Source organism: Colobus angolensis, unplaced genomic scaffold (assembly GCF_000951035.1).
Source record: "Colobus angolensis palliatus isolate OR3802 unplaced genomic scaffold, Cang.pa_1.0 Scaffold328, whole genome shotgun sequence".
NCBI lineage: Eukaryota > Metazoa > Chordata > Mammalia > Primates > Cercopithecidae > Colobus > Colobus angolensis.
Window position 1 is genome coordinate 2,334,097 of NW_012116577.1, and position 23,345 is coordinate 2,357,441.

Sequence of the window (23,345 nt, forward strand, 5' to 3'; positions counted from 1 at the left end):
AATGAGTTTGCCTTATTCAGAGATGTTTCCCTGGGCCTAGAACTTTGAGGGCACTTGGTAAGCATTTGTTAAATTAACATATAAATAGATGAACTAAGAAATATTGGAAACATCCTAAGTGCCTATCAAAAGGGAATGTTAGAGTACTATTCTAGTACTGTGTACTCAGGAAAAAAAAAGTTGAATTCTGTATACTTAAACAAAGAGCTGTTTGTGATAAGTTGGTAAGTTAAAAAAGCAAGTTACAGGACATAATGCATGGTATGAACCTACTGATGTGACCCAAGCAATAAGAATATAATGTATTTGTCGTGCATATGCATCAGAAAAAGACTGGAAGATTGTGCATTGACGGCGTGACCTCTGGGAAATGGGATTGCTGGGGGTAAGCTTCTATCTTTTACTTTCCATGTTTCTCGTTTGAATTTTTGTAACCATACTTTAAAAATAATACATTTTACTCATAAATTTCTTGATTATAAGGCAAGAAATTAAAAGAATATTATGAACAAAAATTATTGCCAGTGACTAAGAAAAAAAATTCGAAACAATAGCACTATGCTCAATGTCACAATAGAAAGGACTCAGTAAGTTTCAGCTGATAAACCAGCACTCCTGCTGTCAAAGAAATTAGAGTTGAGAAAACCCCTGGATTCATTTAATATCTGCCAGATCTAGCTATTACTATCCACACCCTTGGTTCTTGAAGGACACTCACAGAGACAGAGATTAGAAGTCAAACATTTTATTTTATAACTACAAGAGGTTACTTTTTTAAAGCATAATGACATAATGACATATGTATTTTCAGTGAATTGTTTTTGTTAGTGACTTTTAAAAAATCATTTGTTTTTAATAAAAACAAGAGGATAGTCCATGCAAAAGCATTCTATAATACATGTGAAAAACACACAGAACAAGATTAGTCTTGATGTAGTGGGAGTCAGATTATTCTTTCTGTTAAAAAAAAAAAATGGGCTGGGGCGATGGCTCACGCCTGTAATCCTAGTACTTTGGGAGGGCGAGGAGGGTGGATCACGAGGTCAGGAGATCGAGACTATCTTGGCTAACATGGTGAAACCCTGTCTCTACGAAAAATACAAAAAATTAGCCGGGCGTGGTGGCGGGTGCCTGTAGTCTCAGCAACTTGGGAGGTTGAGGCAGGAGAATGGCATGAACCCAGGAGGCGGAGCTTGCAGTGAGCTGAGATCGGGCCACTGCACTCCAGCCTGGGAGACAAAGCGAGACTCCATCTCAAAACAAACAAACAAACAAAAAAACAACAAAAAACAAAAAAACCTTTCTTTCTTCCCTTCCTTCTCTTGGATCCATTGTTAGTTATGTAATAGCCAGTACAGTTCCTTTTCCTGTGTTAGCTTTAATTTTTGAGCCTAAAATTGTCTAAACAGCTCTGGGACCAAGGATATATGTAAGCATAAACTACAAAGAAAGAGGTTATCATGGGACTAGAACTTAAAATTCTCAGATTTAAAATACAGTCGGTCACCTTTCGTAATGTATCTTATAAGATTATAAAAAGGGAGGAAATATAGAGGGTCCACTTTTGGTGGACTTAAGAGTTATACAGAAGACAGAATCAAGTAATAAAGTCCAGAATAGAGTTGCACCGTTTCAGGCTGATGAAAAAGGAAGAGGCTAAGGAAATCTTTCAAATGCTGAATCTTAAAGTCTGTCCAGGTTGAGACAAAGCTGCCTGCTGAAGCTTGATCTTAAACCTTCCCTGTGTAAATAAGTTATCTTTGTATTTACTCTTAGGGAGGTAGCTTTTGTCCACCTTTAAGTGGAAAAATAAAATATCTTAAAGAAAACCTTTTAAGTATGTTTATGTAAGCACAGAAGTTTTTAAGAGGCATGAAAGGAAAAACAGACCTATTAAAAACTACGTTAATATTCTTGAGAAACAGGAAGACAGGTAATTAATCTTGATCATTTCACTGCTGCTAGTGCCAAACCAATGTTTCTAATATTAACAGGACTGAAAAAATGTGAAATAAAGCTTTGCAGCATTGATTCTAAACTATTCATATCATTATCATGCATACAACTCTGGCTGGAGCTTATTTATTCATTTCATTTTGATTTTGTTGCCAACCACTGCTTCAAATTGAATATTCTGCATACGATTTAAAAACGCTGAGGCGCGTTCAGGAAGAAACCTGTACAAAAAAGAAAAAAAAAAGGAAAAATTTTCAGTTTAAAATATTTGACAACAGAGTTCTTTTTTTGGTCATTTAGAATACACTGAGAGTTATCTGGTTTGTGTTTAATTTTCCTCCGTTCTTCTTTACTTCCTTTGCAACCACCTCTCTCTTATGTGTGCATCTTTCTTTTCTTTTTTTTTTTTTTTACATAACTTCATAGTGGACTTCATTAGGAAAAGTGTAAAAACATTCAAATTCATAAAATTTAAATGAGACAGTAAAATTATGCCGTGTGGCTATAGTAATTGCCATAATAATCACAAGTAAGGTAAAGTCTAAATTACTGCCTAAACACGGAGCTTGCAGTGAGCCAAGATCATGCCATTGCACTCCAGCTGGGTGACAAGAATGAAACTCTATCTCAAAAAAAGTAAAAAATAAAAAAATAAATTATTGCCTAAACAAACACTATTTTGTCAAGCTTCTGCTGCAAGCCCAAGGCAGAAAACATTGCAATTATTAGAAGTCAGCCCAATTATGAATCTGCATTGGAAGCTGGAAGAAAAGGAAAAAAAGTGTGTTCTGATTACAGCATCAAGACATTCTAGCCTGCAAAAAAGTAACTTTATTAACGTCTTGCAACAGAATACATTAGTAATTGTAACCATGCATTAAAATTCTCATTTCATGTCAAAAAGAGAGTAATCGGTTTTCTTCATGATGTATGTTTTACTGAATTTCATATGGTTTGTCCCTCTGAAAATGTTTTTGGGAACATTCCCCCTCCAGGGAGTGCATCCTAAGATACGCTTACCTCGGGTCGTCTTTGGTCATTTTAAATCAATCTGTCTGAACCTATGTGTGCACCTTTGTAATATTCATAGTTCAAATTGTATGCAAATATAAATAAAGCACTGATACATACCACTCTTCTCACTCTCTTATCTGATATGAGTAAAAATCTAAAATGAAGATCTGAGCTCATTGCTTAAACTGCTGATTAATCTCACCAAGAGACACCACCAGAATCCATTCCATCCAAGCCTTCACCTCTCCTTCACTATTTACTGAGTATCTATTATGCACTCTATAATAAGGTGAACTAAAGTACTTAAAAAACAGCTATTGTCTTTGAGGAACTTATTGTTTAGCTGAGAGGCTAAAATGTCATCTTAAAACAATTATTGAAAAAGCCATCTAGAATTAAGGGCTATAACTGGAAGGAGGATTCACATGGGCTCGGATAGTGGAGGAAAGCTTCAAAAGGACAACTGATGTCCAGGAATGCATAAGAGATGAGTAGGCAGATGAAAGGAAGAGAGTGGCCTGCCCAGTGGCTCACACCTGTAACCCAGCACTTTGGGAGGCAGAGGTGGGCAGATCATGAGGTCAGGAGTTTGAGACCAGCTTGACCAACGTGGTGAAACCCAGTCTCTACTAAAAATACAAAAAAATTAGCCAGGCATGGTGGCGCATGCCTGTAATCCCAGCTATTCAGGAGGCTGAGGGAGGAGAATCTCTTGAACCCAGGAGGCGGAGGTTGCAGTGAGCCGAGATCAAGCCACTGCACTGCAGCCTGGGCAACAGAGCAAGACTCCATCTGAAAAAAGAAGAAAAAAAAAAAAAAGGAAGAGAGTATGTGAATGTAAAGAGGCAGAAATAACATATTCTGCAAAGAAAGTCATACTGAAAATCACTTTGGTATTGTTGACTAATGCAAGATTTATTTCCTTGTTTTGGGGGTAGGTGGGTGAAAGATGGGGGAATGAGCAAACGGGCAGGGAAGATCTGGCTGAAAGAAGGACAAGGATAAGAAGAGAGCTCATGTGGGCCTTTTACTCTCACAAAGAAACTTTCATGCTAGTAATTGCATCTGCTCATAAAATGTTGTCTCTCTGTAAAAGGAATTGAATGCAAAGAAAATTAACAATACATACCTGTTGCCTGGTTACAAACCACCATGACAGCTTCAAAGGATACAAAAGACTTTGAGACTGTTGGTTATTTTACTGGGATACTATTCTCCAACTCAGGCAGAATAATTGTTTTTATCACCATGGTCATATGCATGTATATGCATGTACATATGCATGTAATTTTCAATATTAATATGACTTGCTTTAGGCCCCAAGAGAGTAGGTGTTCCATGAAACTCACTTCCTACAGTGCTTAGTACCAAGACACTAATTTAGTCAACTGTTTTTTTTTTCTTTTTTTTTTTTAATGTATTTTTCCAAGACAGAGTCTTCTGTTGCCCAGGCTGGAGTGCAGTGGCATGATCTCGGCTCACTTCAACCTCTGTCTCCTGGATTCAAGCAATTCTCCTGCGAGTGCCTGGTATTACAAGCACAGGCCACCATGCCTACTAATTTTTGTATTTTTAGTAGAGCTGGGGTTTCACCATGTTGGCCAGGCTGGTCTCGAACTCCTGACTTCAAGTGATCTGCCTGCCGTGGCCTCCCAAAGTGCTGGGATTACAGGCATGAGACACCATACCCGGCCTAGTCAACTCTTGAGATGATGTTGCTTGGGGGTCAAGGTTCTCCTTATGTTATCTCAAGTCAGTCTATTTAAGCTAAAACAAAATACTGAAATGGATACACCAATGCAGTTTGTACCCTGTTCTCAAATTGTTCCATTTCAGGTTTGTTCATAATTTATATGGATTTGTTTCAAAAAGGTCCAAGGGCTTATGAAGTTAGTATAGTTATCTTTTCACTGATACAATTTCTATTTATAAACTGCTCCTCAGAAGAAAGCTGAGAGTATATCCCCTGGGAAATTGTTGCTGTTGCTATTTCATATAAATTCTGTTCTCTAAGATTTTAACATTTGAAGTCTATACCTTTTCAGTGACAGGAGCTTTGTTTCTATTATATTGTTTTATTCTTATGGCATCCTTATAAAGAAGATATCACCATATTCATTTGGCCAGGTGCAGTGGCTCATGCCTGTAATCCCAGCACTTTAGGAGGCCGAGGCAGGCAGATCACGAGGTCAGGAGATCAAGACTATCCCAGCTAATGGGGTGAAACCCCATCTCTACTAAAAAAAAAAAAAAAAAAAAAATTAGCTGGGCATGGTGGCAGGTGCCTGTAGTCCCAGCTACTTGGGAGGCTGAGGCAGGAGGATGGCGTGAATCCGGGAGGCAGATATTGCAGTGAGCCAAGATCTTGCCACTGCACTTCAGCCTGGGCAACAGAGCAAGACTCTGTTTCAAAAAAATAAATAAACAAAAATAAAAAATAAATAAATAAATAAACAAGACATTCTAAAGACATTAAAAGGATAATAAGGGAATGTTATGTACAAATTTATGCCAAAGAAATTCCACAACTTAGATGAAATGGACAAATTCCTTGAAAGACATACATTACCAAGAATTAATAAGTAAATTGAATTGCCATGTAGCTATTAAAGAAATTAAATTTGTAATTAAAAGCATTCCCAAAAGAAAATTAGAGGCTCAGGAATCTACCAAAAAAAAAAAAAAACTTATTGAGTTTAGCAAACAAAAAGTTTAGCAATTTAGCAAGGTTGCAAAATATGAGACCAAATTACAAAAATCCAATATATACTGACAACAAACAATGGTAAATATAAATTTTTTTTAAAATGCCATTTGGATTAGCATCAAAAACCATGAAATAGGGCTGGGCACGATGGCTCATGCCTGTAATTCCAGCACTTTGGGAGGCTGAGGCAGGTGGATCACATGAGGTCAGGAGTTCAAGACCAGCCTGGCCAACATGGTGAAACCCCATCTCTACTACAAATTCAAAAAATTAGTTGGGCGAGAGGACAGGTGCCCGCAATCCCAGCTACTTGGGAGGCTGAGGCAGGAGAATCACTTGAAGCCAGGCGGCCTAAGTTGCAGTGAGCCGAGATCACACCACTGCACTCCAGCTTGGGCAACAAGGGCAAAACTCTGTCTCAAAAAAAAAAAGAACTTGTGAAATACTTTGGAATAAATCTGATAAAATATGTGCAAGACTTAAACACCAAAAACTACAAAATACAATTTAAAGATTTAAAGATTTTGAAGAAGATTTAAAAAGTAGATATTATGTTCTTGGATTCAAAAACTCAATATTGTTGGTATGTCAATTCTCCCCAATTGATCTATAGATTCAGTGCAATCCCAACCAAACTTCCAGCAGGCTTTTAAAAATGGAGTCTTTATTATTAACTACTTCACTATATTGCATTCTTTTTAAACTGTGTTTCCTTTAGTTAGAATAGTCTTCAGCAAAGTTTGGGCAGAGACGGTAGGTTTGGTAGAGAAAATGAATAATTCTTTTTTTATAGACTGGGTAGGAAACGAACAGAGGAAACTTAACTGTTCTCCCCACGGGTGGAGAGTTTCCATGCCAATTTTCACAACTGAAAGATTCTCCATAATAATAGCTCTACTGGGCCAGGCGCGGTGGCTCATGCCTGTAATCCCAGCACTTTGGGAGGCCGAGACAGGAGGATAACTTGAGGTCAGGAGTTTGAGCCCAGCCTGGCCAACACGGGGAAACCCCATCTCTATGAAAAAATACAAAAATTAGCTGGGTGTGGTGTGGTAGCACACACCTGTAGTCCCAGTTACATGGGGATCTGAGGCACGAGAATTGCTTGAACCCAGGAGGTAGAGGTTGCAGTGAGCCAAGATCGTGCCACTGCAATCCAGTCAGGGTGACAGAGTAAGACTCTGTCTCAAAAAAAAAAAAAAAAGCTCTATTGGTGTTTTAGTATTTAGGTGTTCTGTGCAGTACTTACTTCTCTAGTATCAGAAAGATATTGATATATGATGGAACAAAAATCATTTTCTTATTGGTAAGTATCCCATCTATCAGACTTCTTACAACTTCATCTGTCTCCAATACAGGCCATAATCTGTGATTAAAAAGAGGAAAAGTTTATTTTTATTTTCTAAAATTTTAATTTCATAAGTAGATGACGGTAGGAAAATTATCCTATATTTTTACTAAATTGAGAATGAAGATTTAAAATATTCCAGGATTTGCTGCATTAATGCCACCCTACCCACTTCCTCCACATCCCATGTTGATGTTTTGTTATCAGAAACTTATACTTTCATATCCAGTAGGTGTGTTTCATAGCTCACTTAGTCAAAATATCAAAATGGTGGAGAGGCATTAGATGGTAAGGAGTAGAGGCGCCATGCAAGAAAGAGGAACGGCTAGGATTAATCATGGGACAGGAAGGAAAGATCTGACATCTCAAAGCCTGTTGGATGCAAGGAGAAAATTCTATAGCTAAGTATACTTTCTTTCTTGTGGAGGTATTCCATAAAGCTGGATTGTTTTAAGGTCATCATTTTGTCAGAGGCGTTTAAATCAGAGCAACTCCATCTTGAATAGGGCCTGGGTAAAAGAAGGCTGACACCTACTGGGCTTCATTCCCAGGAAGCTAAAGCATTCTTTGTCACAGGATGATATAGGAGGTTGGCACAAGATTCAGGTCATAAAGACCTTGCTGATAAAATAGGGTGCAGTAAAGAAGCCGGTTAAAACCCACCAAAACCAAGATAGTGATGAAAGTGACCTCTGGTTGTCCTCACTGCTCATTATAAGCTAACTATAATACATTAATTAGCATGCTAAGAGACACTTCTGTCAACACTGTAACAGTTTACAAATACCATGGCAATGGCAGGAAGCTACCCGATATGGTCTAAAAAGGGGAGGAAATCTCAGTTCTGGGAATTGCTCACCCCTTTCCCAGAAAACTCATGAATAATCCACTCCTTGTTTAGCATATAATCAAGAAGTAACTAAATATCCTTGGTGGAGCAGCCCCAGCTGTTCTTCTCCGTGGAGTAGCCATTCTCCTCTGTGGAGTAGCCATTCTCTACTCCTTTACTTTCCTAATAAGCTTACTTTTGCTTTGCATTGTGGCCTTGCCCCAAATTGTTTCTTGGGAGAAATCTAAGAACCCTCTCTTGGGGTCTGGATTGGGACCCCTTTCTGGTAAGAATTTCATATTTGAGATTCACCTCTGACTTGCCTAACCTGCAGTTTAATGAGAATTTAAGAGGCGCACAGGAGTATGACAACTGGAGGTGTGACCTTCCTTATACTGAAGGCTGTGTACATGTATTCTTGAGAAATATTCATAAACATAGGCTTAGTGAAGAATTGCCTGTTAGTGCAAGATGATGACAGAAAATTAAAACATAAATGGATTTAAAATGTTGTATTCAAATTAAGATGTCTAGGCATGGACTCAACAGCCAGTGAATGTAAAGGCTGGGCAAGGAGTTAGGGAACCAGTGAATGTTAAAACTCCATTCCCTGGGATGATCTGTGGTTTACTGCAGATTAGTATGTGATTCACTTCTCCACTGCATTGAATAGCAAAGCCAACAGAGAGTAATATAAGTCAATACATTTCTAAATTACTCTGTTCTGCCCTTTCTCTCCCTGATGTCATCTATATGGATCCAACAACCCAGCCTCGGAGCCAAGAGTGACATTACACATCTATGCCTTAGTCCTGACTAAGGAAATTCACAATCCAGCAACCTCTATAAAACCAATCCCAAATCTTTAGCATTGCCTGTGTCTGTCCCTAAGTTAGCCCCCAGGAACCCTATACCCAGAGTTCCATTATCTTTACTCTTCTCATCTATTATGCCTTCCCCAAGAGTGGCAGGATACCCTTAGGAAAGCTCATGGTACACTAAACCTGAAAGCCTACCAAGAGGGTTTTTATTGGGCCCAATTCCTTGTCTAAGAAAACAGTCAGGAGTTGCAACAGTACTATAGTATTTACTTACATATCGCATACTTATTAAGTACTGTGAGAAGCCACGTTTGCTCACTTCTGCTTGTCAGCATAATTTCACAAAGTCCCTGACTCTGTGACAATGTGGAGTTCTCTGGAAAGATGCTTTGAAGACGATACAGGATACAGCACATGGCCCCCAGTACTAGAGCAGTCCAGCTGAACCTCTCTAAAGGGCTGCTCTCAGGCTATAGGCCTCCTTCTGTAGTCTTCAGTAAGGCTTCTAAATAAAATCAACACTTTTAATTCTTTAAAAACTTATTTTTTGGGCTGGTCATGGTGGCTCACGCCTGTAATCCCAGTATTTTAGGAGACCGAGGCAGGCAGATAACCTGAGGTCAGGAGTTCGAGACCAGCCTGGCCAACATGGCAAAACTCCGTCTTTACTAAAAATACAAAACTTAGCCAGGTGCGGTGGTGGGCGCCTGTAATCCCAAATACTCAGGAGGCTGAGGAAGGAGAATCGCTTGAACCCGGAAGGCAGAGGTTGCGGTGAGCCGAGATTGAGCCACTGCACTCCAGCCTGGGTGACAGAGTGAGACTCTGTCTCAAAAACAAAAACAAAAACAAAAACTTATTTTTTTTTCTTTCATCAACAGTACCTATGGTCTAACACCATGAAGGACTCCAGTGGCAGGGAGTGACTCCAGCTGCAGAGACCACACAGCTAACTCAGGCTGTAAGAGTCAGTATCCTCAAACGAGGCAGCACTCAACAGAGAATTGTTTAGTTCATTTGAATGAATGTGTTTAGGACTAATTCCCTTCCAGTAAAAAATTGGTTTTGAATCATTAAGCTTAGTATATTTTGTTAATCTGCAGCAGAATATATACCAGGATTAGAAAAATTTGTTAAACAGATGGCTTAATTTTCAGGCCTTATCCACACCTTCCTGCTTTTTTCTTCTCCTTTCAGGACTACTTTTTCCTCTCTTGTGGTCTCAAATCCTCTCACCAGAGACCAGAGTTCTTGCAGAAATTCACCTTGACTAAGGAGCTACAGACTCAATTTATTTGCTGTTCCTTGGAATATCTGCATTTTAAAGACAGGGTGGTAACAGTGATCAAATGTATATAGAGATTGTGTGTGCGTGTGTGTGTGTGTGTGTGTGTGTTTAGAGACAGAGGTCTCACTATGTTGCCCAGGTTGGAGTGCAATAGCTATTCACAGGTGCAATCATAGTGCACTACAGCCTCGAACTCCTGCCTTCATCTCGCCTTAGCTTCCCTGGTCTCTAGGACTATAAGCTTGCCCTCTGATAATACTGAATATATCAGAGTTTTCCAGACCTGCCTCTGTTTTCATCTGATATGCTTGTAAGACAAAACAAAACAAAACTCCTAATTCTTGGAGTTAATCCTAGTCTACTGGATCAGAATTTCCTTAGAAATTCCTAAGGACAAGCCTATGAACTTTATTTTTTAACTAAGCACAAGCAATAATTCTTAGGATGAGGCAAGTTTGGAAAATGTTGGGGTGCCTTATGTTAACATTGTGGCCAGTGCTGTGGAAGACATAAAAGAGGCATAAGTACCCATACCTTTCTATGCTCTGTTTGAAGAGGATGAACCACTAATGGAAAGGGGAAATGTCACGTATCATTGATTTTGTGGGTGCGGTGTCCAGGAGAGGAGACTCTCGCCATTCCCTTAAGCACAACTCTCCAGCCCCCCTTGCCCCATTCCCACTTCCCACTTACTCTTGGCACCTGAGTGTATGTTAAGCTTTTTCCCGGACACAAATAAATATCCCAGTTCATTGGTAGCTGATCATTCCTGCTAGTCTCTAATGTTTTTCCCCTTTATTCCTTTAATTTCAAGATAATAACATTAATAAGCAAAAATAATTGTCCTGTTTCATTTTTTTTCTATTGGTTGGCCTGCCTAAACATATCTCATTAGTTTTCATATCAATTTATCATACCACAGTCTCATTCTAACTTGATTTTGACCTTACCTTGTGCTTGGATTTTTGGTGAACCCAGTATTCACAAAAACTGGGCAGAGACATGAGGTTTTGATACCAGTTTTTCCCAGAGCTTGAAGTTCTGATGTCAGACCTCTGTGAAAGCCAACAGCAGCAAATTTGCTGGAACTGTAAGAGAATTATTAAGCATTGTTAGCTAAGGGAGAGTGAAACCAATCCTCAGTTTTCTGTGAGAAGGCGGTATCATTTGACTTAAGAACAAGTAGATCCTGGCTAACATGGTGAAACCCCGCTTCTGCTAAAAATACAAAAATAAATTAGGCGGGCGTGGTGGCAGGCTCCTGTAATCCCAGCTACTCGGCAGGCTGAGGCAGGAGAATGGCATGAACCTGGGAGGCGGAGCTTGCAGTGAGCCGAGATCGCGCCGCTACGCCCGGGCGACAGAGCGATACTCCATCTCAAAATAAATAAATAAATAAATAAAAGAACAAGTAGAAGCCAAAAATCAGCCACTTGTGATTTTTCTGAGAGTATAAATGGCAATTCATTTTCATTTTCTTATACGATTAAGCAGAATTGTGAACGTATCTCATTTCTTAACGATAGCGAAAGAACAAAAATAACTCTATTGATTGACTTAATGTTCAGTTTTCCATCCTACATGTAAGGTTTTTCCATTGAATCTTCAAACTGTTTTCTAATCCGTTTTTATTGTTTTTATTTTGAAAAATATGAATCAGGAAAAACATATTTAGTAATTCTACAAAATTGATGTCTGTGTTGACAGACTTCTGTAGGACTCTGCTCATTTCTCCTTTCTCTCTCAATAACTGAGTGGATGGTTTTTCTCTTGATAATGGTTGCCACTTTGGCCTCTTAATTTTATTATGAGGATCTGGAGAAGAGTTTACAGGAAAGGATATTTGGCAAATATAGTAGTATATCCTTAGGGCCTCCCACCTCCTTCCCTTTAAGTCTTTGGTGGTGCGTGGAGTGTGGTATCTGCAACTTTTAGTCAGGTAGAGTTGTTTCTCTCTCTCTGTCTCTCTCTCTGTCTCTCTCTCTCTCTCTCACACACACACACACACACACACACATACACGTTCATGGCACAAGCACACTGTAAAATGTTTTGATCCAGGAACCACTCTGATTGTCTTATTTTGGGCACCAAGGCCATGACATAGACATGTGTTCTTTTTAGCTTCTGTAGGTTTTGCTTCTTAGTCTGTGGAGTTTCTGTTTCTTTTTCCAGGAAACAATGGAAACATGCTTGGCATTACTGTTTTCTCTCATTGTTCTACAGAAGAATTTGCAGAAATCTAAAAGTATTTTAAATATAATTACAACCTGGTTTCAGTGCTTTAGAAAAAGTCATTTAAAAAATTCATTCTAAACCACTGTAAATTTAAATTCTGTTAACCCAAATCACTCTACTCTGAGCATTGCCATCTTGAGGCAGGAGAATAGGGTCTGGAGGCAGGGAACATAAGGCCAATTGATGCTGACTTCCTAGAACTAAATGAAATGGAAACACTTCAGCTATGACAGGAAATATCCTCTCCATTTACATGGGGTGTACACTGAGTAAATGACTTTGTAACTTTAATTTATCCTCTTCATTTACACAGGACGTACAACAAGTAACCAGGGAAACCTCTAGAGGGTATTTAAACCCCAGAAAATTCTGTAATAGGCTCTTGAGCCCCTGTGCTTGGGCCCACTCCCATCCTGTGGAGCATACTTTCATTTTCAGTAGATCTCTGCTTTTGTTGCTTTGTTCTTTCCTGGCATTTTGGTGCGTTTTGTCCAATTCTTTGTTCAAGGTGCCAAGAACCAGGACACCCTCCACCGGTAACAATGTGAAGTGTAATGCTCCCTTCAAAGTGTAAAAATATATAACATGGCTGGCATGTGATACTTACCAATATGGGATGAGGTAAGGAATCACTGCGTGGCCACACACTGAAGCCACTGTGACGATGTGGCCATGATTTCTCTCTATCATCGATGGAAGAAGTGCTTTTGTGATCTTAAGGATCATTGCAGAAAGAAGAAAAACAATGACATAGGTGTTAGGTTTCCAAATCAGGTAGTTTTATTTTTGTTAAGACAGAAAGGCATTTGAGAGAACTTATAAAATGAAATAAAATACTTCCAAGCATTCCATGATTAATTCTATACAAATGATAGAAATAAAGGTACAAATTTATTGGTATGGTATATCCCATGCCAACACTAATCTCAGTATTCCCCATCCTTCCCTTCAGAAGGAATCAAATAGATCCTTTTCTGGATATGTCATCTAAACGATATTAAGGGAAAAATTCAGAGTTTTCAAAAGTAAAATAATTCCTTGAGATAATTTGGTGTCATGTAATTTTTTGGTTTGGGGCTTTATCATTCTAATTAAAAGAGTGAAATCTTGTGTAACTGTATTAAGGCAGTTGAGTAGTGTAAGCTGAGAGTTCTACACCACACTTATGCATCGTGATTGAATTCACTATCTCCCTCTTTGTAATATTGTATATTATATGTTGCTGTTACAGGAAACAAGTCTTTCTTTTTTTCCAAAAACCTCTTTTGTGAGAAACATCAATAAAATTTTACAAGAATGTAGTAAATCCTACTCAAATTCATAGAACTAGAACTCCCAACCCAAGCTACCCCCAAATTCCCAACCCACAGAAACTGTGAGAGGATGGTGAACCTATATTGTTGCTTTAAACCACTAAGTTTTGTATAATTTGTTATGCAGCTATAGGTAACTAATACATGAGGTCTCCATGTAGTTTGGTGGGCATGGGAGCCAATTCACATATGTGAGGAGCTGGTAAAGGTAAGGGGGATACTTCTCTTTTTTTTTCTTCTTTCTTCCAGAATCCAGATTTGCCCTAGATTCTACACTAATATTGAGGCACTGGAAGATTAATCATAAAAATTTCTATACAAAGGCAGCTGAAGTTGATATTTCTATCTCCCATAAAACTAACAAATTATATGAGGTCTGTGTAGCTGCATTTCTCAGTTCTAGCATCCCATGGATCTAGAACTTGCCTCAGAGTCTCATCCAAAAGTGTCCTCGATCCTATATACATCCACGTAATTACTTCTGATGTCCTTCCCATTCTAAAATTCCACAGAATGAGGACACATTACAAAATCATGGTGTGGAGAGGAAAAAAATGATGTCACAAGTGAGAGCATTGAAAAGATGTACACTGACAACCCTTAACAAACCTCCACAAACATTTGTTGAATTCTTGGTACATGCCAAGCTTTGTGTCAGATACTGGTGGACAAGACAGACCAAGTAGCTTACATTCTGGTGTGTTATGTCCACTTGAATTCTGTGTCCTTGTGTCAGAGACTCTGTGGCTCTTCTACTCAAACAAATTTGATGTTTCTTGATTAAGGCTAAGATCTGGCCCGTTTCCTGTCCAGAAGTATGTGAACTCCATTATAAGTTTCATGTATCTTAAGAGAAGGTGCACAAATCAGAAATGTTTCTGACTCACACTCACCCAAAAATGTCCTAGGATGTTGACCTCAAATGTTTTGGTAATCTCTTCATCCTTAGTGCTGCGAAGATCGGCTGGATAGACTGTCCCAGCGTTATTCACCACAATTGTCACATCACCCACTTCTTTCTTCACCTTTTGAAATGGAAAGAACACATTCATTGGGTGTGTTATACAAACTCAAAAGTTTTGGAACCAATATAATCCAGAGATTAGAGTCTTTCTTCTACTGTATGAGGTCTCTCAGAGTTCAGGCAAGATGGACTGTTGAGCTCAAATAGTGGAGGCCAACGGAGCACTGTCATAAAGGTGGGATAAACTGTTCTTTTAACATCTAAATTTCAATACCCAGCACATCATGTTTTGCAAGTTTATCAGTAAAGTGAAATTAACATTTATGTTGATAAATTACTATATAAGTTCTGACCAAATATTTTTAAAGTGCTCATTTTTTTAAGAAGTGGTTTTCTTTAATTTTTTTTTTTTTTTTTTTTTTTTAGAGATAGAGTCTCACTACATTGCCCAGGCTGGTCTCGAGCTCTTGATCTCATACGATCCTTCCACGCTGGCCTCACAAAGTGCCGGGATTACATGTGTGAACCACCGCACCTGGTCTAAAGTGCTGGTTGGGTAATCCTGGTTTCATAACCTGTTAACTACATGACCTTGGTCTGGCTTAACCTCTCTGAGTCATAATTTGCTCATTTGTAAAATGAAGTTTATAGGGTTATTGTAGGGATTCGATTTAAAAAATGTAAAGTTTGTTGGAGTGCTTAGTTCATTGTGATTATTTGATATTTGCTCTTTTAAAATAATTGTGATAATAAGTATTAATATTACATTTTCTACAGAGGACTACATTAACACCAAAATAAAATCTCACAAGGGAAATAATTAAAGAGAAGGCAGGATTACTGCAAAGTTAATAGGACTAAAACAAAACTAGGAAGTGATCCATATTCCCTTATGATAAATCTTTTGTCAGTCACTCTGTGTCACTGCTCACACTTCTGATCAGAATGAAATTGATTAATAATATGAGTAATAATAATGGGCAGAGCTGAGTGGATTACATACAAGAAAAAAAGTATATATCCTTCCTTGGTCACATAACTACTTCATGTAGCAGCTAAAATCCATTTAAATCAGGCAGTCGTAAAGAACTTTCTCATTTTCCATGTCAGTGTCGTAGGAAACAAAATCATCTGAAGAAATTTGTGAACCTGAAGTCTCACCTGATTTAGAGAGCGATAGATTTCTTCTCTGTTGCTGCAGTCTACCACATACGCATGCGCAGTGACGCCTAGTTTTCGGCACTCAGCTGCAGTTTCCTCCACACCACGCTGTAATTGGAAGAAACAAATTCCGAAGAAAAAGTGGAGAAGACATTGGAGAAGAAAATTTTTTAAAAGAATTAACATTTGGCTTGGCGCGGTGGCTCACGCCTGTAATCCCAGCACTTTGATTGGCCGAGGAGGGCAGATCACGAGGTTAGGAGTTCAAGACCAGCCTGGCCAACATGGTGAAACCCCGTCTCTACTGAAAATGTAAACATTAGCCAGGCCTGATGGTGTGGGCCTGTAATCCCAGCTACTTGGGAGGCTGAGGCAGGAGAAGTGCTTGAGCCTGGGAGGAAGAAGTTGCAGTGAGCGGAGACAGTGCCACTGGACTCCAGCCTAGGCAAACTGGACTCCAGCCTAGGCAACAAAGTGAGACTCTGTCTCCAAAAAAAAAAAAAAAAAATTAACATTCATGCTCAAAATGAACGATTAACATTCATTTTGGACATGAAGGTAGTAAATCTTTTAAAAATTGGCCTCCTGGGTCAGGTGCAGTGGCTCACGCCAGTAATCCCAGCGCTTTGGGAGGCCGAGGAGGGTAGATCACTTGAGGTCAGGAGTTTGAGACCAGCCTGGCCAGCATGGTGAAACCCCATATCTACTAAAAATACAAAAAATTAACCGTGCATGGTGGTGGGGGCCTGTAATCCCAGCTACTCGGGAAGTTTAGACAGGAGAATCACTTGAACTCGGGAGGCAGAAGTTGCAGTGAGCTAAAATCATTCCATTGCACTCCAATCTGGGTGACAGAATGGGACTTGGTCTCAAAATAAAATAAAATAAAATAAAATAAAATAAAATAAAAATAGGCCTCCTTATTTTTTAGAAAATTTCTTGAGAGTGATTGCCTAGTTGCAACAAGATTACCCCCGGCTTTTCTGCCAGGGAATGCTCATACTAAAACCAAAGCAAACAAAACAATATCCCTTCATGCTTTTTCCAGCTTTTCCTCTTGGTTGGGGGCTGTACAGTAGGCAGTTTCTCTAAAGCAGGCTACTTTCAAACCTTAAAGAACATTCTTGAAAAACATTGCTCTTTATGGTGCCATGGAAGATGAATTTGGAGAAGAAAGAAAAACTCAGCCATTAATTTATCATACATTTGTTGAGCATCAACTATGTAATAAGCAGTAAAGTGCTAAGTAGCAATTCTAAACTAGTGGTAATGGTAAACTATATGCCTCTGCCCATCATACTTTTCTCAATGATTCTGACTCATCCTCCTAGGAGGGACAGGGAAAGAAGGCTCCTTATAGAAGGACTTTCATAGGGAGACCATGCCTCTACTCTAGGAGATACAATATTACATTCTTCCAGTGTTTGGGAGTGAGATGAGCAAGGCCACTGGATCGATTTCTCATTTATGTGCCAACCTTGCCCATAACCATAGGACATGCAGACAGAGCAATTTACTTTCAGCCTAAATTCAAAGGCCTCTTTCTTAAGATAAAATTGCCCTAATGTTTCTTGACTCACATTTCTGGAAAATTAGAATTCTTTTCAAGTTTTGACATCAGGTGACTTTCATAGAAAAGATTATAATGTTTTAAAAATTATACTTTTCCATCTCACAATCGGTAAACTCTCCTCTGTGACAAGCAGGCAAGGATACCTGAAAAGCCCTATTCTTTGCGTGTTTGGATGATAGTGGTGTTGCTGCTATTTAGGGCAATCCTCTAACGAGTGGTCTCTGGATCCTTTGTATTTCACGACTGTAAGCTAAACCCTGGAGCAGCGGCCTGAACTCCCCAAACATGGATGTTAGGACCCAGTCACAAAGTCAGTATCCCCTCAATTAGCCTTTTGTGAGATTGCAGAAGATTAAAAAAAGGATAGGAGAGTCTTTCACTGACTTAGATGGTAGCTTGCTCACTGCCAGATTGCACAAACCACACCATACCCTCTCACCTGTTTCTAGGTCAGTAGAGAGCATTAGTAACCAGAGCATTCATCAGATGTTTTGATTGAAGAATTAATTATTCAGTTTTGTAACTGAGCTAGATAATTGCAAAATTGCAAAATGTAATGCCTTGTCTTTTTGTTAGCAATACACTTGCTTTAGCTTAAATTCCAGTGTGTTTTTTGAACTGTATTCCCAAAGCAACAGTTTAGATTGCATAAGGGCCAAATTGCTACTGTGTCTCTCATCTCATAGGGCAAAAGGAGTCAGTTATGGTGAAAACTCAGATAGCATCTTCCTCGCCTAAAGGAGATCTGAGTTACATTACAGCCTTAGAGTGAATCATTCAGTAGCTTAAATGTTTAACCATAAAATTTAATGATTCAAAGAGAATTTTTGAGGTTGGATTACCCATTCTTCTTAAGTCTTGTTTTTTTTTTTTTCAGATAGTACCTGGCTCTATCGCCCAGGTTGGAGTGCAATGATGTCGTCATAGCTCATTGCAACCTCGGCTTCCCGAACTGAAATGATCCTCCCACCTCAGCCTCCTGAGTAGCTGGGACTATGGGTGCGCACCACCAAACCCAGCTAATTTTTGTATTTTTTGTAGAGGTGGGGGTTTTGCTGTGTTGCCCAGGCTGGTCTCGAACTCCTGGGCTCCAGCAATCTGCCCATCTCGGCCTCCCAAAGTGCTGGGATTACAGGTGTAACCCACTGCACCCGCCCTTAAGTCATTTTTAGTATGACTTCCTTCTAATTTACTTTGCTCTTGTCTCTGGAAATTTTAAAATTAAAAAAAAACTTAATAAATATGGTCCTTTCCCCAAAAATACACATCTGGAAAGAGATTTGAAGGTTAGATTTCATCAAGCCCTTTTCATAGACTTATATTTATTTATGTTTTTGGACAAATGCCTAAGAACAGCAGGCAACAATTTTCTCTATTTGCAAATTCTTAGTATCTTCCAGAAAGTTCATTCGAATTTCTTCAAAGACCAAACAGATGGCAAATCATTTTTATATACATCAACTCATCTATTATATAAATGCTCATATCTGTTAAATAAAAATGTACTAGCTTTTTTGAATAGCATTCTTCACTATTCAAAAAAAAACAAAAAAGATTAATTCTCTAAGTTTAAGAGACATTTTAGGTTTCAACTAAACATGACAGCAAAGAACATGAGAAAGAAATAATATAATGGTAATTAAAACCTCACTGTAATTTGCGGGAAACGTGATTCTCAAGAAGTACTTCACAATTTTTCCAATCCTAACATCCTGTAAACACTTTTCTGTTTATATTTTCATGGCCTTACCAGAATTTACAAGTTTAGAGTAAAAGATACAAGATTTCAGTTACGTCAGTTTTATCTGGGGTTGTTCATATAGGTGTTTACAAATAAGAACACAGGAAAAATGCTGATGTCCGAGGGAAAGCCTGACTCACTGCACACATATTTTATTTAACACAGTTATTGTTTATCATGTGCCAAGTATCGTTTACCGTGTGCTAAGTACTAAAAATATTACTTATTTAATCCTTTTGACTAGGGACTGGCAAACATTTTCTGTAAAGGGTCAGATAGTAAATATTTTAGGATTGTGTTGTGTGTGTATGAGGGGAGGCACTAAAGGTTTCTGTTGCGTGTTCTCCTTTGTTTGACTTTTGTTTGGTGACCTTTCAAAATGTAAAACTCATTCTTAGTTCAACAGGCTGTCCACTGGCCAGATTCAACCTATTAGCTGTAATTTTCAGATCTCATTCTTGCCCATCTCCTAAGTTATTATCCCCACTTCAGAACCAAGAAAACAGGCTGAGAGATAATACGTGACTTGCCTCATTTAGCAGCTGGGAAGGAGCCTGGCTCCTGAGTCTTTGCTATCAACCTGCACACCATGTCATAAAAATCGCTGCTTAGTTCTCAATTACATTCCCTTCATCTAACTAACCTGATGCATATACAGACTAAGGCACCAGGGAATTTATCAAACTTTGAAAAACAAAATTACAAAGATAAGTAGATGGTAAGTCAAAGAATTCTTAAAATGCTTATCTTACTCTGTGACTTTAAAAGGTTGGAAGATGTATACATTACCTTATTAATATCCCACAGAACCAGTATGCTCTGTCGTTTTGCAAATTCATAGGCAGTCTGCCTGCCTATTCCGTGCCCAGCTCCAGTAATGAAAACAATCTCCCCAGCCACAGATTTTCTCCTCCGAGGAATGAAAAACTTCACCAATGACTCCAAGTAGGAGTAGATGATGGTGATCAGAAGCAGAAGAATTTCCAGGATGATCTTCATGGCTCTGTCCTGTCCTCTTCCTTCTGGTTCAGTCCTTGTATAGTCCTAGGGAGGAGGTACTCTGTACACAGAGCTCCAGGGAAGAGGTGTGCCCTGGTGTTAATGGGACTACCAGACAGAAGCCAGCTTTGGAAGCAGGCCTCGTTCACGTGTCCTAAGGTGTTGGAAACACCTCAGGTTTTTGAAGTGATGCCAAGTGCTAGCAGTAGCTTAGCTCACATCAAGAGAACCCAAGAGAATGTGCTCTCTGGACTTGTTTATCTGAAAAGCAATTATGTACTATATTTCACCTTGAAGTTTCACCTCTAAAAACAATTCTAGGGGCCAGGTGCAGTGGCTCACATCTGTAATCCCAGCACTTTGGGAGGCTGAGGCAGAGGATTGCTTGAGCCCAGGAGTTCGAGACCAGTCTGGGCAATATAGTAAGACTCTGTCTCAAAAAAAAAAACACTTTAGAAAAAAATGAACTGGATGTGGTGGCATGTGTCTGTAGTCCCAGAGGCAGGAGGATTGCTTGAGTCCAGGAGTTCGTGGTGCAGTGAGCTGTGATTGCACCACTTGCACCACTGCACTCCAGCCTAGGCAACAGAACAAGGTCTGGTCTAAAAAAAAAAAAAGAAAAGAAAAGAAAAATAATTCTGGAGATACTGCATCAGCTAATGATCTCTTGTTATCTTTCTGGAAATTGTTTCCTTTTTAAATAGGGAAAAGGAGAATGTAGAGATAAGCTTAAAGAAACTTAAATAAAGTCTGAATGAACCCAGCTTAGCTATTTGATTCATTTATTCACAAAAGCTCAGCATCAATATTTCAATTGGCTAATTATTTTACATATGATGACCATTTCCCTGAAAATCTCTTGGGTTTGGGGGAGACTTTAGGATATAGAACCATCAATTCCTTTTGTGGTAATACTGGAAAGAGCATTAGACCAGGAGTCGGAAATCTCAACTTGAAAGTGGGGTGGCTTCTGTCTTTGTCTGTTGCTGTAACAAATTACCATTGACTAGCTGGTTTATAAATTACAAAAACTTATTTCTCATAAGAAGTCCAAGATCAAGGCACTGGCATATTCTTTGTCTGGTAAGAGCGGGCTTCCTGGTTTATAGATGGCTGTCATTTCACTGTCACCTCAAGTGGCAGAAGGAGGAAGGAAACCTTCCATGTTCTCTTGTCTAAGGGCAATTATTCCCATGGCAGAACTCTCATGACCTAATCACCTCCCAAAGGTCTCACTTCCTAAAACCATCACACTGGGGGGTAGGATTTCATAATATGAATTTTGAAGGAACACATGCAACCTATAGCAACTTCCAATAGCCAAGAAGTGGGAACAACTCCAGTATTCATCAACAGATAAACAGATAAAATATGATATATACATACAATGGAATATTACTCAGCCTTAGAAAGGAAGGAAATTCTGACACATATTACTAGATAGCTGAACCTTAAAGACATTATGCTAAGTGAAATAAGCCAGATGCAAAAGTATAAATATGGTATGACTCCATTTATATGAGGCACCTAGAGTGGTCAAATGCACAGAGAGAGACAGAAAGCAGTAAGGTGATTACTAGGGGATGAGGAGAAAAGGAACGGGGAGTTATTGTTTAATGTGTATGGAGTTTCAGTTGCGATGAGGAAAGCTCCACAGGTGGATGGTGGTGGTGGTTGTACAACAATGTGAATGTGCTTGATGCTACTGATCTGTACATTAAAAAGTAGTTAAAATGTAAATTGTATGTTACGTGTGTGTGATTTCCAGCAATCCTATTTATTTTCTCCATGCTACATTTTCCTTAACTGGAAAATAGATATTTTTTTTAAAAAGCATACATTACCCAACATAGACCTTCAGAACACATAACAACCTCAACCTTCCCTCATATGCCAACAACAAAGTGGCTATAAGGATCAAATAAGATAATATGTTTATGAAATAGTTTTGCAAGTAGTGAATGGTTATATAAATCAAATAATAATTATAGTAGAATTCGAATGTGTTAATCACTATATACCATGGACTGATTTAAGGGCTTTACATATCAACTTGTTTAATCTTCACAAGATACATTTGAGGTAGGTGCTATTAAAATCTGCATTGTACAGATGGGGAAACTGATGTACAGGCAAGTTAGGTAACTTATTTGTAAGCATAAAGTAACAACTGGTAAGAGGTGGAGTGAGGATTTAAACCCAGGAAGCCTGATTCTAGAGCCTCAACTTTTAACTTAGATCAGTGGCTCTCAATTAGGGGTTACTTTTGTTCCACAGCGTACATTTTGGCATGTCTGGAGACATTGTTGCCACAATTCAGGCATTCCACTGTCATCTATCTAATGCATAGAGGCCAGGGAAGCTGCTGAACACTTTACAATTCATAGGAAAGCTCTGTGCATTGAAACCAAGAATTATTTAGCCCAAATGTGAGTAGCCTCAATTAAGGTTGAGACCTGGCCTATACTTACATTATATTGGAGACAATGTGATTGATTCTTCAAGTTTGAACCTTGGATAAATTTATGGCAAAAAAAAAAATAGTACTTGGTTATATCTTTCTGCATGCAGGTTTGCTGTGACATGTATATGGAGCTATTGAATATTAACATAGGTGCCTTAGATCAGACCTCACGCTGGGCTGCAGTGCAGGCATCTGTTTTCAGATTGAATGTCTATAATTTGAATATCCAGCTTGCTCAGAGGGGGCCAGACCAGGGGAACTAATGCTATCTAAATCAATACAGTACTGATGCAGTTTTGAAAGGCAGTTTTAAAATTTACAGTGGAATCTAGATTATTTTACCTACTGGAAGATTTGCATTATGCAAGAATTAAGAATCTTTGAGACAGTGAACAACACTTCTTAACATTGTTCTCAAATAGTTTGGTTGCTGAGAAATTTTATTTCATGTGAGACAACCTAGTGAGCTTTTTTTTTTTTTTTCTTGTTTTCTACGGGACAGAATGTTCATGTTCCTCAATTATAGGGCTCATATTTGTCCCAACAATGCTAGAAACATACACTTTGTCCCTTGATTTTGTTGTTGTTGTTTTGTTTTGTTTGTTTTTGAGACGGAGTCTCGCTCTGTCATCAGACTGGAGTGCAGTGGCACAATCTCAGCTCATCGCAACCTCCGCCTCCTGCGTTCAAGTGAGTCTCCTGCCTCAGCCTCCTGAGTAGCTGGGATTACAGGCGCCTGCTGCCATGCTCAGCTAATTTTTGTATTTTCAGTAGAGATGGGGTTTCGCCATGTTGGCCAGGCTGGTCTCGAAATCCTGACCTCAAGTGATTCACCCACCTCGGCCTCCCAAAGTGCTGGGATTACAGGCTTGAGCCACCGTGCCTGGCCGATATTCATTCTTCCTATCCATGAGCATGGTATGTTCTTC

At 38.9% G+C, this 23,345-nt stretch overlaps 1 protein-coding gene across 2 annotated transcripts; it reads right to left on the reverse strand.

Annotated features, from left to right (window-relative positions):
* Positions 1 to 1,964: 1,964 nt before the first annotated feature.
* On the reverse strand, positions 1,965 to 20,013 carry HSD17B13 (hydroxysteroid (17-beta) dehydrogenase 13). 2 transcript variants are annotated; one of them, XM_011951806.1, is made up of 7 exons: positions 19,743 to 20,013; positions 15,640 to 15,747; positions 14,408 to 14,539; positions 12,809 to 12,915; positions 10,914 to 11,051; positions 6,927 to 7,043; positions 1,965 to 2,177 (listed from the first exon to the last, which is right to left on the reverse strand). In XM_011951806.1, the coding sequence occupies exons 1-7, from the start codon at positions 19,950 to 19,952 to the stop codon at positions 2,087 to 2,089; spliced, it is 903 nt and encodes a 300-aa protein (XP_011807196.1). In that variant the 5' UTR covers positions 19,953 to 20,013; the 3' UTR covers positions 1,965 to 2,086. The 2 variants fall into 2 exon arrangements, with proteins under 2 accessions (XP_011807196.1, XP_011807197.1); XM_011951807.1 differs by lacking the exon at positions 15,640 to 15,747 and having other exon boundaries at positions 19,743 to 19,952.
* Between the last annotated feature and the right edge of the window lie 3,332 nt (positions 20,014 to 23,345).

Excerpts from the sequence above, each read along its gene's own strand:
- HSD17B13 (XM_011951806.1), bottom strand. The coding sequence starts at position 19,952 with ATGAAGATCATCCTGGAAATTCTTCTGCTTCTGATCACCATCATCTAC. Across the intron at positions 14,540-15,639 it reads TCTATCGCTCTCTAAATCAG|GTGAAGAAAGAAGTGGGTGA; the intron begins GTGAGACTTCAG and ends CCATTTCAAAAG. Across the intron at positions 7,044-10,913 it reads ACCAAAAATCCAAGCACAAG|ATTATGGCCTGTATTGGAGA; the intron begins GTAAGGTCAAAA and ends TTTTAATCACAG.